At 32.3% G+C, this 13,893-nt stretch overlaps 2 protein-coding genes across 2 annotated transcripts; one reads left to right on the top strand and one right to left on the bottom strand.

Annotated features, from left to right (window-relative positions):
• The first annotated feature begins 212 nt into the window (after positions 1 to 212).
• LOC124945587 (thioredoxin-related transmembrane protein 2 homolog) lies at positions 213 to 4,882 on the top strand. The gene is made up of 10 exons (XM_047486050.1): positions 213 to 448; positions 577 to 621; positions 948 to 1,004; positions 2,155 to 2,224; positions 2,349 to 2,390; positions 2,519 to 2,592; positions 4,131 to 4,201; positions 4,315 to 4,397; positions 4,487 to 4,596; positions 4,697 to 4,882. Exons 1-10 carry the CDS (start codon positions 284 to 286, stop codon positions 4,757 to 4,759), a joined length of 780 nt encoding a protein of 259 aa, XP_047342006.1. The 5' UTR covers positions 213 to 283; the 3' UTR covers positions 4,760 to 4,882.
• A 4,891-nt stretch (positions 4,883 to 9,773) lies between these two features.
• LOC124945801 (leucine-rich repeat receptor-like serine/threonine-protein kinase SKM1) lies at positions 9,774 to 13,361 on the bottom strand. The gene is made up of 2 exons (XM_047486299.1): positions 10,680 to 13,361; positions 9,774 to 10,333 (listed from the first exon to the last, which is right to left on the bottom strand). The coding sequence occupies exons 1-2, from the start codon at positions 13,246 to 13,248 to the stop codon at positions 9,966 to 9,968; spliced, it is 2,937 nt and encodes a 978-aa protein (XP_047342255.1). The 5' UTR covers positions 13,249 to 13,361; the 3' UTR covers positions 9,774 to 9,965.
• Positions 13,362 to 13,893: the final 532 nt, after the last annotated feature.

Raw genomic sequence — 13,893 nt, 5'->3', positions numbered from 1 at the left:
AATGTTAAAATTTGTATTTATAATGTAATATTGATGCTTATTCAAATAATTTTTATATAAAATATAAACTTAAAAGTGATATAATTATAATTAAATAACTTAATTTTAATTATTTATAAAATTTATCTATATTAGTACAATAATAAATTAAGTCTTAATAATACATTTATTACATTTTTTTTTTACAAATATTGATGATGATTTACCTTCTCTGGCCTCGCCTGACGGGGTCTGAGACGAGACCTCCAAAGCAGTTCTTCTTCAGTAGCTCGCAGCAAAAGAAATGGCGGAGAAGAGAGAGAAGAATGGCGATGGCTACAATCCGATCGCAATGCTGAACCAGTTTGTGGCGGAACCGTCCTACTTCTTCCACTTCCTCGCATTCTTCTCTTACATCCCGATTCGCTTTTCCGTTTCATCACAAACTTCCGATTTCCTTGTCCTACGAGTTAGTCTTCTCTTTCCATAACATCAATTTATGTAACCGGATCTAATTTACATATATCGGTACTAAATATAAGTATTTGCTACTCTTGTTTCGCAATATATTTAGCTGATCGATTCCTTCTTCATCAGGAGGTGCAAGCCGTTATCACTCTCCTTTGTTTGGGATCCATCAAGGTATGTCTGCTTCTGATTGTTCTTCTATACAGAGATGCAAACTATGCAAATGCATGTACACTGAAGAGTAATTTAGGTATTTATAGCTGGTTTAAATAGTTTAAGTTTCTAATTCGAAAATTCTTCATAAGTATTATTATATTTTCCCTTGATCTTAGGGGAATTATTGATAAGATATATAAGTAGAATATTCTACAATTCCTTGATCACATGATTTATCTTTATTGAGAAACAATATTTAACTGTAGATTATTTGTTTGATTTGAAAATGTGATACTCTTTTGTTTGCTTGTTTTTAAACTCCTAACTGTTTCTGGTGTTTGAAGATGGTGAAAGAAGAAACATGGGAAGGATTCATTTCACATATTCTATTTTTTGGAAAGGTAGAATATTATTCATCATTTGTACTTCTTGATTTCGTACTATATCTTCTGATTATTGTGTGTACTTGAAATAATGCTGACAAACTATTCATTTATGGAATTCAGTTGACATCTTAATAATTTATGGAGTTTGGTTTTCTCCACTGTTACATCAATCCTAGAACAACTATTTTCAACCTCAAATTTGTGTTGTTAACTCTTTTTAGTTTCACACTAGAAGTATATGTTTGGATATAATCCATTTTTTTTGGATTTGAAAGACAATTGCAATAAATGATAAGTGTAGTGTCTAGCTCTCATATCAATAAAGTGTCCAGTGACTGGACCATGTAAAGTTCATATCAATTAACTTATTGTCTTGATTGTATAATTGATAATGTTTCAAAATCAAGAGTTAACAACTGGGGGGTTGTTTGATTATGACATATTAGATAAAATCAGTAATCAGGCAATAGGTGTTTTTATTATTTCACAATGAATCAAGTTAAATGCCAAAACAACATTGGCTGCATTTGGGCCCACCCATGGTAGCTCAAGTGGATAGGGTTTGAACTTGAGAGCTAGGTCTCAAGTTTGAATCTCACTAGAATCCCCTTAATTGAAGTGGGGTTCATGGTGGTGGCCCGGTGGGATGTTTTTCTAGCCTCCTTCAGTGATTGTACCCTGGTTAAAAAAAGTATTAGGCTGCATTTGGTATGGTGGGGGTGAAATTGTGTTGAAGCTGAATCTTAACATTCACATATGTGAGCTTCAATTTTCACTTGAGGTTTAGGTGCTGTTGATTTATTTATTTGTTTGTTCAAAATTTTAGATTGAGATTCAGCTAACAAATGAAGCCTTATTTTGTACAAGTGATCTTGAGGAGAAGCAGATTATAGACAAGTCAGATTTGAAGTCAAATGACAGATCCATGTGGAACACATTTCAGCATGATGAGAAAATGAGACTTATTTCATAGTATAATTCAGGCTTCATGCATAATATTGTGAAGAGATAGAATCTTCTTTGAACTGTTGCATGACCTTATTGATGCTTAGAAGCATTTGTTTGTGTTAGATCCGTTTTGCTTAAGCAAAACACTTACTGCTTAGTTACCTTGAGTGTTTCATGCTTAGTTGGCTAATTGTCGATCTGAAAACTACTTTGTCAGATTCTCTTGGTTCTGCTTTCTATGTTACTGGATTACCGCTTTGCCTTGTGGTATGTACTGATTTTTCTAGGTATGTCCTATCTTACTTTTGTTCTTAAGAAATATAGGTTGAATTAATCATAAGTTACAAAAATAATTTTGATTTTAAGTGTCCTATATTATTGAGTTCTTGATGTGTGTTTCCTTCCTTGTAGTCATATATATTTTAACGGAACAACCCGCTTACCAAGGACCAGGCATGCATCATATTACTCCCTTTTCTTCCCTAATTTCATTTTCCTAGTATGCTTCTCTACATGCTAAGGTGCATGTAATTGAAGTAAACTGTTTGTGTTTTATACTTTTGTCTCTGATTGACAATCAGGTTTTGCAAATCAGTTAACACCTTTGCAATTGGAATGCTTGTTGACTGAAGGGAATACTTCAAGATTTTGGCTGGTCAGTCTACTCTGCTTATCAATATTTTTTTTCCTTTGTTCAACAATATATATGTTACATTGAGCCTATCTGTCACAATCTCATTCACAATCACGATCTTATTGAAAAAATGTCCAAGTTCAAATTGAAAGTGAATTTTTTCTTGGTATAAGATTTCTTTTCTGGATGGTATACAGATTATTTTCTGGATGATCTATAAAATTTGTAATTGTCACAGCTTCATGGTATTGAGATTTAATAATGGATCATGATCCATATTATTTTTTGCATGATGAATTGTTGATCTAAATTTTTTTCTTGATGATTTGTAATTTGTGTCAAATATAACCAACATGATTTTTCCGGATAATGATCCAAATGTAAAATTTTGTATCTAGGGTGAGTTAATATTTGGTCAACCCAAAACTCAACTCAAACCCAAATTGAGTAGTTTGGGTAGGACATTTTGGTTTGGGCCACTTCGAGTTACCCCAACAAAATTCCTTTTTTGTTGTCTCAGTTTGGGTTATCCGAACAAATATTTCTTTTATTGGGTTCAGTTCGGTTCATGTACTAACAAAAAGATTTACCCAGAAAATGTTTTCCTTATTTTTGGGTTGAGTTACTTTTAGCTTACCTAAACTATCCGAAAAAAGTTTTTCTTATACGAACAAAGTCTAGTTTGCCAGTCGGGACTCTTCACTCTAGAATAATGTTGACTACGAAGCAAACATTTACATTGTCTTTGTCATTTGATCAAGTCTAGTTCGCCAGTCGGTACTCTTCACTCTAGAGCAATGTTGACTACGAAACAAACATTTCTACATTGTCTTTGTCATTTGATCAATGACCATTTTATATTAATAATCATACCTTTCAGATTTATAAAAGAAATGAGAAAATGAGACTGACTGATGGAATGGTGAATAAGAGACTCGGACCATATGGAATGATAAACAAGAGACTCTCTAGTTACTACTTAGTAAAGATGACACATGTTAAAGATTATTAATTTTTTTTATAATAGTTTACCCAACCCAACCTATTTAATGAGCATAATGAATGGGTTGGATAAATTGAGTTTGGTTTGAGTATGAATTAGATAGTATAGGTTAGGTTTACCCATAAGCTGACCCATAATTTATCTAATTTGTATATGTTTGCGTGCTTAATCCATTCTTGGTCATGGGCGTAGATGCTATAAGAAGCAGGATACATCTTTCTATCAGCATCGTGTTTATAACTTACTGTATAAACTATAAACACTGGCAGAAGAACAAAATGTGTTTATTCTGTGGAAAACATGACACTTTATACTATCCCATTTATCTCTTGTTTTGGATTCTAGATTTTCTTCTGTCATGCAAACAATCTCTTAATTCCGATTCTAATACGTAATGCAAATAGTTTTAATTCCAGCTTTCATTTTGTGACTATTTCATAAACAAAAATGTATGACTTATGCATCCATTACAAATTCCTCAATGTTTACATTAGTTATGGATTACTTTGGTTTCATATGGCCTTTTCCCATATCTGCTAGCATTTGAATATAACAGGTGGAGTTTCGCTCAATGTCTTTAGCTGCTTGTGTTCATAACAGCCGGATCTTTCCTGAATTATCAATCACGTGAGTATACCTTAATTTATTTATAGCTTAGGTTTGAAATATTGAGTTTTTGTTTTTATTAATGTTGGACCAACTTTTGTTTAGTTATAATATGTTACTGATTTGTTTAACAGATACTCAAACAACAACTTATCATTTGGGATAGTTGATCTTGGTCTCTTCCCAAATGCTGCAGAGAAATTTAACATCTCTTTAGGTTTGCAATCTTTCTTGTTTGACATGCCATGTATAATAGACATTTCATATTACTCATAAGTGGGTTTGCATTTATTTATTTATTTATAGGAAGTGGTAACCATCTGCCAACATATATACTGTTTGCGAGTGGAGTAGAGGTAAATCGCTTTCCAGAAGTGGACTTTGAAGCAAAAGGCTCTAAAGCTCAGATATCAAAGGTAAAATTAAATCTATCTTCAGTTATAATGTGACTGTTAGTTGATTCATATGAATCTTCATATCGTTCTTTCTTCTGATAACGCGTGCCTTGAATTGCAGAGAAATCTTTGTAGGCATTTTGAACTTGATCTCCACCTTATCCGTTATGTGAACAGTAAATAGGTAAAAGAGCACATATTGTATGGATTTTTCTTGTGTCGGTTGATCGGGGATTGATGATGTTGTCAAACTTTAGTGAATATAAAACCGTAGAAATTTCATGCATTTTTTCTGTTGTAACCCAAAGACTTGAGACTTTTGGTATATTAAGCAAGACTCTTTTCACGGCCGAGACATAAGTTTAGAAATTGAATGATTTGTCATCGGAAACTTATGGTAAGAGTTTTGAACACGATTAACTTTTTAAGGACTTGTTGAATTTGGAATCATTACAATATGAAGAATTTGTACCCGGATTAAGAAAAAAGAAGAGATGAAATGGCATAAAATGACAATTCATGGGATCTTGGTATCACTTATTGCAATTTTGATGGTTTGAAGATTGAAGCAAACCTAGCTAAGGTGGACCCCTGGTTGAATCTTTTGACACTCCTCCACTCACTCCTAGTAAATTAAATTAACTAGTTGAGTGCATTATGACATCAAGAGAGATATGATCAAATGTCTTAAAATATTATAGAAAAATGCACGTGTGTGACCACCACTTTTTATTATTATATCTCATTCATTGGCCACTCTAATCTTAAAAAGAAGTTCCCATTTATAGTATAGTTATGCTCATATATTTAATTCGTAAAAATAAAAATATTTATTGTATTGTAAAATACCCACTAAGTAGTTCAACTTATCATAGGTGATTTCTAAGAAATTAAACGTCACGGTTTGATTTGTAAACAGGAAAACAAACTTCAAGTTAAACTCGTAAACAGGAAGACCAACTTCAAGTTAAACAAGGGAGGGCTTTCGTAGTGATGACCTAATTGTGTAGCACACTAGCACATTCAATAAAGAAAATGACCTTTTCTTCTAAGAAACAAAAAAGACAAGAAAGTAAAAAAAGAAATGGTAAAAGTGGTAAGACAATTGGCATGTTGATGAGGAAATTAAAGTGGGCAAATATTGGGGGAGAAAAAGAAGCTTTTTGTGTGGAAAAAGAAGCTTTTTGGTGTGGAAAAAGATATCCCATATTTTCTGCATGGTCTCCAATGTTCATAATTCAAATTTCTCGAGCCTTTTGATACACAAACTCAGCTGGTCCTCCTCCTCCTTCTCCTCCAAATAATAATAATGATTGCCCTTTTATTTAAATTTATCTTTCTTCTATGTTTGAGTTTTCATTTGATATTATCTAATTGAGATCATATAACAACATACAAAAGGAAAAGATAAGTTGTCATAAAAAGACACTTAATTTGACCTTCTTTTGTGGAAGGTAATTCTCTGGCTGAATAGCTAACCAAGAAGATATTGAAAGTAACTTCTGATGGGATATTGATATTTCTTAACTCAATCATAATGGAAAGTTGTTACTTTACAGTCAAACACAGTTTCCTTTTTACTCTTATTCATCATTTCTGCCATTCTTACTTAAATATATATCATATGATCAGATGATCCATCCAACACTCTATTATTATAGTTTAGATTAATGAGTTTTGTTATTTTGGACTTCTTCTTCTTTGTGGAGAGGCAAGCTCATCAACCTTAATCAACGGAACCCTAATTAAAAAAAGAAAAGAAAAGAAAAGAAGAAGTAAGTAATGTTGAAAAAGACAGACACAATAGTTATATTATATGAATAGAGAAAAGGGAAAGTAAGGTAAGGAATGAAACACCAGATTTTGGAGCCCAAAAAGCATGTCCTGTCTGTCTGTCTTTCTTTCTTGTCCCAATCACTGTGTAGTTAATTCCCTCCAAATAAATAAAAAGAATAATATGGTCCCCCTTCAAACATCCATCATACTTCCATCCCTAACTTTCTCTTTTATCAATTAATATATATACAATAATTATTTATAAAACATAAAATTATAAAATCTAGAATGTTTTATATGAGAAATCTCTACCTACTTTGGTTTTGTAGTGGACTGAACGACTTTGTTGTTTTATCTTACATAAAAGAGGTCGAGTTTTAACTTGATTGGATGGGTTAATTACATAATCTTCTTGGGTAACAAATTAAAGATATTATTAATAACGTCTTAAAGATGTTAAAAAATGTTGTATTATGATTAGTCGTATGTGACTTATGAATGTTAAATCATCATCTCATAACCTTTTGTATTGTCGTGAGATGACAAGTATTTGAAGTCTTTTTTGAAGCTGGACTAGAATTCAATGGGTGATGTATGAGTCTCTCAGTAGCTGTTGGAAAGTTTGAATCGAAGCAACAAATATGACAGATCTAAATCGTTGAGTTAGTATACCTATTATCTTTTAGCGAGGTACTATTTAACTTGCAAGAAATCGTAGTACTTCCAGTTATAATATACTTGACCGATGCATATTATTCATAAACGTTAAAAAAAATGTGATGTTATTATTTAAGATTTGTTCTGAAAAGTGAGTGGTGTCGGTAAACTATATTTTTATTTTTTTGTCTTTAGTCTATAATTTTTTTTTTCTCTTATTGTCATTCCGTATCTTAAATTCTTTTTATGTCATAATTTGTTTCGTTGTACTTAACATATTCTTATTGTTTAATATTTGATAAAACATTAAAAATAAAAAATAAAAAATGACATGCCTTAAAAGAGAAAGAGTAGAAAATGGATATTATATGTTATATTTTTAGTTAGGTCATATATAATATTGCAGAAGCATGCGTTAGTGGGCATTACAACATGTTGACAATATATATATATATATAGTTGATCCATCTCTGGCTGCTGCTGACGAGGACCACTGATATATCCTCCCATTAATTGTCCTCATATATATGTCTTATTTATATAATATATTTATATTATATAAGAAACAAACAAACAGAAGATTATATTTATTTATAGATAGATAGATGATGAAAATATTGAGATTCTCTAATGAATATATATTCATGATCATAATGATGAGTTCGTGTGCTATGAAATGAAGGAAATGAATGAATGGTCTCAATTCCTGCATGCACCTGCCTCTTTACTTTTACTGCAACAAGCAGGATGCACCCAATTATAAATTATTATCTATTCTATTTTAAGAGTACAATCTAGCTCATTTTTATGGGCGGGTAAACGTGCGAATTAATAATTTTATCCATTAACTGATTTCCCAAAACAAAATAAAAAGTAACTATGCAAATTTGAAACCGTCCCGAGAAAATTGAATTGAATTGTTCGGTTTGGGACGATTTTTTCCCAAAATCGAATTGAAAAGGGATGAAATGGTATATGTAAACCCCAATCTCACCCCGATTATGCCTCGAACACTATAAATATAATTAAATATATTAAATCACAAATATATTTATTTATTTATTCATTATAATTTATAAGAGTAGTAAGTTTATTCTTTATAATAATATAAAATTTCAATATATTACAATATATATTATATTAAAAAATTATATATATATATATATTAATATTTTATTAATGGTGCTCCGCGGGGATTCCCCGAAACCGAAAGAAATCGAACGGGGCGGGAATGATATTAAAAAAATCTTCAAAATAAAAACGGTACGGGAATGATAAATGCATTCCCCGCCCCAAACCACCCCATTGTCATCCCTAATCAGGAAGAGTGTGGTGAATATCTGGTGATTTGAAATAAACATTATTTTATATACATAGTCACATAATATTTAAACTCATAACACACTTACTAGGCTACTAGTAGGTTGATTAATTTGTTGTTTTTCTCAATATATAGGCACTATCAATAATTCTTCATATATATATATATTATTTATGAAATGTTGTTAATATTATTATTATTTAACAAAAATATTAGTAATGAGTTGATCTCAACACAGAAATTAAGTCTTGTTAACTTTGAAAAAAAAACTAAAATATAACATATTATATATGTACATTACATGTGGTTAATAGAAAAATAAAATTAAGTGTTAGAATAATCTCAAAATAGGCTCATTGGTTCATATATGCATGTAATATTTTTTAAGTTCAATTTTATGTGTTTCTTAGTATCACGAATAATTGATTCTATTATATTAACTTAAATTCTATTTTTTTTAAAATAATTTATACAAAATAATATAAATGAGAGACGTTTAAACTTAACGACAAAAACATTACAAAATTGAAAGAAAAACATTTAAAAGAAAAGCACAACATAAAATAGTCCACCAATAATCAAACAAAAAAAAACAAATTTTAACATATTGTATAATTATAAAACTATATATATATATATATATATATATATATATATATATATATATATATATATATATATATATATATATATTTTTGTTTCTAAAACATAAATATAAACTTTATGATCGAATTCTAATATTTCTCATTTGAGATTTTAACTTTTTTATTTATTTATGGAAGTTAGCATGACCTTAAAATTATGAAACTCACTCAAACTCAAAACGTTCTAAGCGAGAATCCACCTCGTAACTTTTAATCTCTTTTATCGACTTTTGTCAATTAAGTTACCTATCGTGTTATTTATCAAAACACGGATGCACTTAGATGTCTTCCTTAACCAAGGTTAAATCGATCACAAATTTACAAAACTAGATAAGAAAAAATTGTATTTGATAATCCTATTCTAATTGATACTATAGAATCAATGTTATAATTAATACTAAACTATTTATTTTTATAAAGTTTACATTTTTTTAGTTAATATTCCAATTTTTTGCTTATTCATTGTTTTTTATCATGAAAATTAAATATTTATATACAATAATAATAATAATAATATGAGTCACCATAAAGTAAGGTCGTAATTTGGGATCCTACTAGTTCTTAAATTTAAGGAAAAATGTCAATGTGAACACACTTGTGAGATATACATGATTATGTAAGTTTGAAAAATCACAATCGACGAAGATATTACACTAGCGATGACATACATTCTAACATGAATATACTAATACATTTCATATTTCATGGTAAAACAAGCTAATCCAAAAGAAAAGAACCAAATGAGAATGGTTACAATTGTATACATTATCAACAATACAAATATACAATTACAACCAATCTATCAAAATTCTCCTTTCTCTAGGACAAACTTGAAGACCAATTACATTTTACACACACTAGAATTCTTGTAGTACCTATCTAGCTAATAATATATATCATGACTATTTAAACATATTTCCAAAAAAAAATAAAAATAAAATTAAGTTGGACAAATCACACCTCAAGCTTCTAAATCAAAATGTAAATCCAAATTAAGCAAGAACATTGGAAGGAGATTTATTAAAACCTAAAAGCCAAGAAAATGACCTCCCACTATAGTACTCAAACACTTTCACCAACTCTCCCGCACACGGCCTAACCGTAGGATCATTGTCCGTGCATCGAAGAGCCAAATTCATCGTCTCCACAATTTCCTTCTCACGATCAATTGTCTTCACTTCGTCTTTGATCCTCGGATCAATCCATGTGTCGAGATGGCAATCTGCATAGCAATATCTTGCCCACTCGACTATGCTCCCATAAACACCTAATTCAGAGTTTGCTATCTGAGTCCGCCCCGTAAGTAGCTCAATGAGAATCAAACCAAAACGGTATGTTTCTTCATTTGCTTCTCTCGTCTCTAGTGATTGAACATATACAAAAATGAAAAGCAAAATTGTATATCACTACTAAAACTAGAAAACTAAAATATTTGTGTTTTTGTAGTTATGGTTGTTTTGTAGATAATTTCAAATGAATCATTTCATTTCTTTTTGTAATAGCCTTTAATCCTTTAATACCGTTGCTAACATGGGCGAGTTATCTACTCATAAGGTTCGGGTAAATTTTGTAAGAAAAAAATGGTCCGAATAGATTTCAAATCCTAACTCCACCCTTTGTTACTAATAGTTTTATACCCATAATTAACGACGATAAATGTTCATTAACTCTAAAATTTTGTGAGGGTATAATAGTCATTTACTAACCTTTGTTAACGAACGTAGAACGCATGTAATCCTTACAACCGGCCGTCACAATCGGAAGAGTCAGTCTCAGCCTAGCCTCATTTTTCCGGTCAACCATAATTTTCTCCGGCGAGAGATCAGCGATCACCGCCAGCCCTCTCCGGCAAGAACCATCCAAGTAAAGGAGAGCTCTTGAAATACCCAAAGCAATCTTACGACGATGTACCCATTTTAACCCTCCAAGAACTAACTCACGCAATAACTTCCCTTCCACGTTTTCATAAACAAGAAACCCATAAGAACCCTTCTTTGATTTACTTGTTCCGATCAGTTTGACAATATTCCGGTGCCGGAGCCGACTCATCTCCGACCAAAAACTCGACGACGACGAGAACAAACTATTCTCGTTGATAATCTCTACCAAGAATTCAGCTTTACTTGTTGAACAAGTTACCTTAAACGAAGAAGCCGTTGTTGATGTGGAAATTACATTTTCATCCCTCATCGATGACAGAGTAATCCATGATTTTGAAGCATTGGGATTGAAGAATTGAACTTCCCAAACTCCATCATCATCTTCTTCTTCAATTTGATGATCATTTTTCACTCCTTTCTCTGTGTTTTGTCTTCTTCTTAAAATAGAAATAAGCATGGCGGCTATCAAAATCAAGACTATAGAAGACAATATGCATGTTAAGAAAAGCCACCAAACAGGGTTTTTTACGCTTTTACATGGCGGAAGAAGATTCGTTATGTCACCACAGAGATTGTTTCCATTTACAGATGTTGCATTGATCGCAAGAAAAGCTCCGATTGAAGGAAGACGGCCGTGGAGATGATTATGGGAGATATTGATTTCAACAAGTGAAACCATTTTCCCTAAATCCGGCGGGATTTCGCCGGAAAACTCGTTTTCCGACAGGTCAATTCGGCTGAGAACTTGCATGTTTGTAAACCAATCAGGGATTTGTCCTGTCATATGATTATGCCGGAGGTCTAAATTTACAAGCTTTTGACATGAAGAAAGCTGATTTGGGATTTCGCCGGAGAGATGGTTTTCACTTAATACCAACTGCATTAGTTCAGTTAAATTTCCAAAACTAGCCGGAATTTCGCCGGAGAGATTGTTGCCGGACAAGTCTAGATTCTCAAGCTTCTTACTCCCAAATGAATTGGGTAATCTTCCATTGAAATTATTCTTTGCTAAATTCAGCATTTGAAGCTCTGGCATATCCCACTTACCATCTAGACCGCCGGTGAAATGGTTGCCGGATAAATCAAGAAAGTAGACTAGTGGTAGCTTGGTGATGTCCGATGACATTATTTCGCCGGAAAGTTGATTGTTTTGTAGGCGTATCCGCTTTAGACTTTTACATTGACAAATGCCTTTTGGAATTTCACCGGAAAAGAAATTGGAGAAGAGGATGAGTTTGAAAAGATGGGTTGAGTTGCATAAACTCTCCGGGATACTTCCGGTGAGTTTATTAGTAGAGAGATCGAGAATAGTGAGGTTATTTTGTCTCCCAAGATTTTCCGGTACTTCACCGGAAAATTGATTAGACCATAATTGAAGAACTTGAAGACGAGGTAAATGAACCAGAGCATTAGGAATTTCGCCGGAAAAGTTATTTGAAAAGAGATGAAGAATCTCCAAGTTTTGCAATTGGATTATTACTTCTGGGATTTCGCCGGAAAGGAAATTATCACTCAAATCGAGCGATGACAATTTCTTTAGCTCAAATAAAGACAGAGGAATCTTTCCTGTGAGCTTGTTTAGATAAAGAAATAGATATTGAAGATCAGTAAGATTTCCAATCGACGGTGGGATTTCTCCGGTGAGATTGTTATTAACAAGATCAAGATGGTAGAGTGAAGTAAGTTGTCCGATTTCCGGCGGAATCTCGCCGGAAAAGTTGTTGTAGCCCAAGTAGATCCATTTTAAGCTCTTCATGATTCCGATTTGCCTTGGAATTTCTCCACCCAATTGATTTGACGCTAATGTTAACACCTCCAAGCTTGAAATATTCGATAATGAAATCGGAATTCCTCCCACCAATGCATTTCCGCCAAGATCAAGATACTTGAGCTCAGAAAAAGATCCGATATTTTCCGGTATGTTCCCTGAAAACATATTATTGGAAAGATCCAATATTTGAAGATAAGGATTTGGGTTCATGGGAAGTTGACCGGTGAAGTTGTTGTCGCTGAGATTGAGCTGTCGGAGAGAAAGACATGAAGAGAGAATGTCGGTTGGGATGTCGCCGGAGAGTTTGTTGGTTGAGAGATCAATGGTTTGAATATGTGGGAAATGGAAAATAGTTTGTGGGATATTGCCGGAGAGGTTTTGGCCGGAGAGATGAATGGCGGTGACATGAGTTGTAGTAGTGTTGGAACAAGAAACGCCTTTCCATTGACAGTAAGGGAGAGATTGGTTCCAATTGGAGAGATGGAGAGAGTTTTTGATGGATAAGAGAAGATGAAGTTCATTTGGAGTGGAGTTAGTTGGGTTGATGAAGAAGAAGGAGATGATGAAAAGAAAGAATAGATGAACCCTAGGTGTCTTTAGAGCCATTATTGCATCAGCATGCATGTAAACAGGAGAGAGAGAGAGAAGATGTTGCAGAGGAGGAAGAAGAGTTTGATGATGATGAAGATGAAGATGGGTGGTGTGCCTTTATCAACAACACCATAATCCTTTTTTACTCCTCGGATCTGAGGAGCTGATAATAATAAAAGGTCAAAAGAATATGTAAAGGCACTTAGTGATGCATCGATTCAATACATGCTCTTAGGGCTGCTTTGATTTATGTTTCTTTTTAAATGCTAGGTTTCACTTCTCTATGGAGTGTCCACATATAACCTATAAACACACTTAACACACTTATTGAGACTAAAAACTCAGAATTTGTTGTCTGAAGTATTCGAACTTAGAATCTCAGGAAGGTTTCATATATTCATCTTTTGTTGTTACTTTAATTTATTCTTATAAACTAATGTGTCGAAATTACGTAATAAATTGCTATGATAAATGGTCCTTGTATGAATATTCGAGCTCGAATTTGCTATTATAGTTTTAATAAATAAGTTATGTTAAAATAAGATGAGTTTAATTAATAAAATAAATAGGTAAAAAAAATAAGAATTATATGAATTAAGTCTATCAAATATAAGGGAGTTGAATAGTATAAACTTATCTTTATCTAAGAATTTACTTAATAATAAGGAACAAATAAGT

The sequence above is a fragment of the Impatiens glandulifera genome, chromosome 7, assembly GCF_907164915.1.
Source record: "Impatiens glandulifera chromosome 7, dImpGla2.1, whole genome shotgun sequence".
NCBI classification, from domain to species: Eukaryota; Viridiplantae; Streptophyta; class Magnoliopsida; order Ericales; family Balsaminaceae; genus Impatiens; species Impatiens glandulifera.
The sequence above is the reverse complement of the archived record's forward strand: the minus strand, read 5'-3'. Positions and strand labels throughout refer to the sequence as shown.

Bases quoted from the DNA above. Each gene is read 5' to 3' on its own strand.
- LOC124945587 (XM_047486050.1), top strand. From the start codon at position 284: ATGGCGGAGAAGAGAGAGAAGAATGGCGATGGCTACAATCCGATCGCA. The intron at 449-576 runs GTTAGTCTTCTC...CTTCTTCATCAG, and splicing joins CCGATTTCCTTGTCCTACGA to GAGGTGCAAGCCGTTATCAC. The intron at 4,398-4,486 runs GTTTGCAATCTT...ATTTATTTATAG, and splicing joins GAAATTTAACATCTCTTTAG to GAAGTGGTAACCATCTGCCA.
- LOC124945801 (XM_047486299.1), bottom strand. From the start codon at position 13,248: ATGCATGCTGATGCAATAATGGCTCTAAAGACACCTAGGGTTCATCTA. The intron at 10,334-10,679 runs GTTAGTAAATGA...TTCAATCACTAG, and splicing joins TTCTACGTTCGTTAACAAAG to AGACGAGAGAAGCAAATGAA.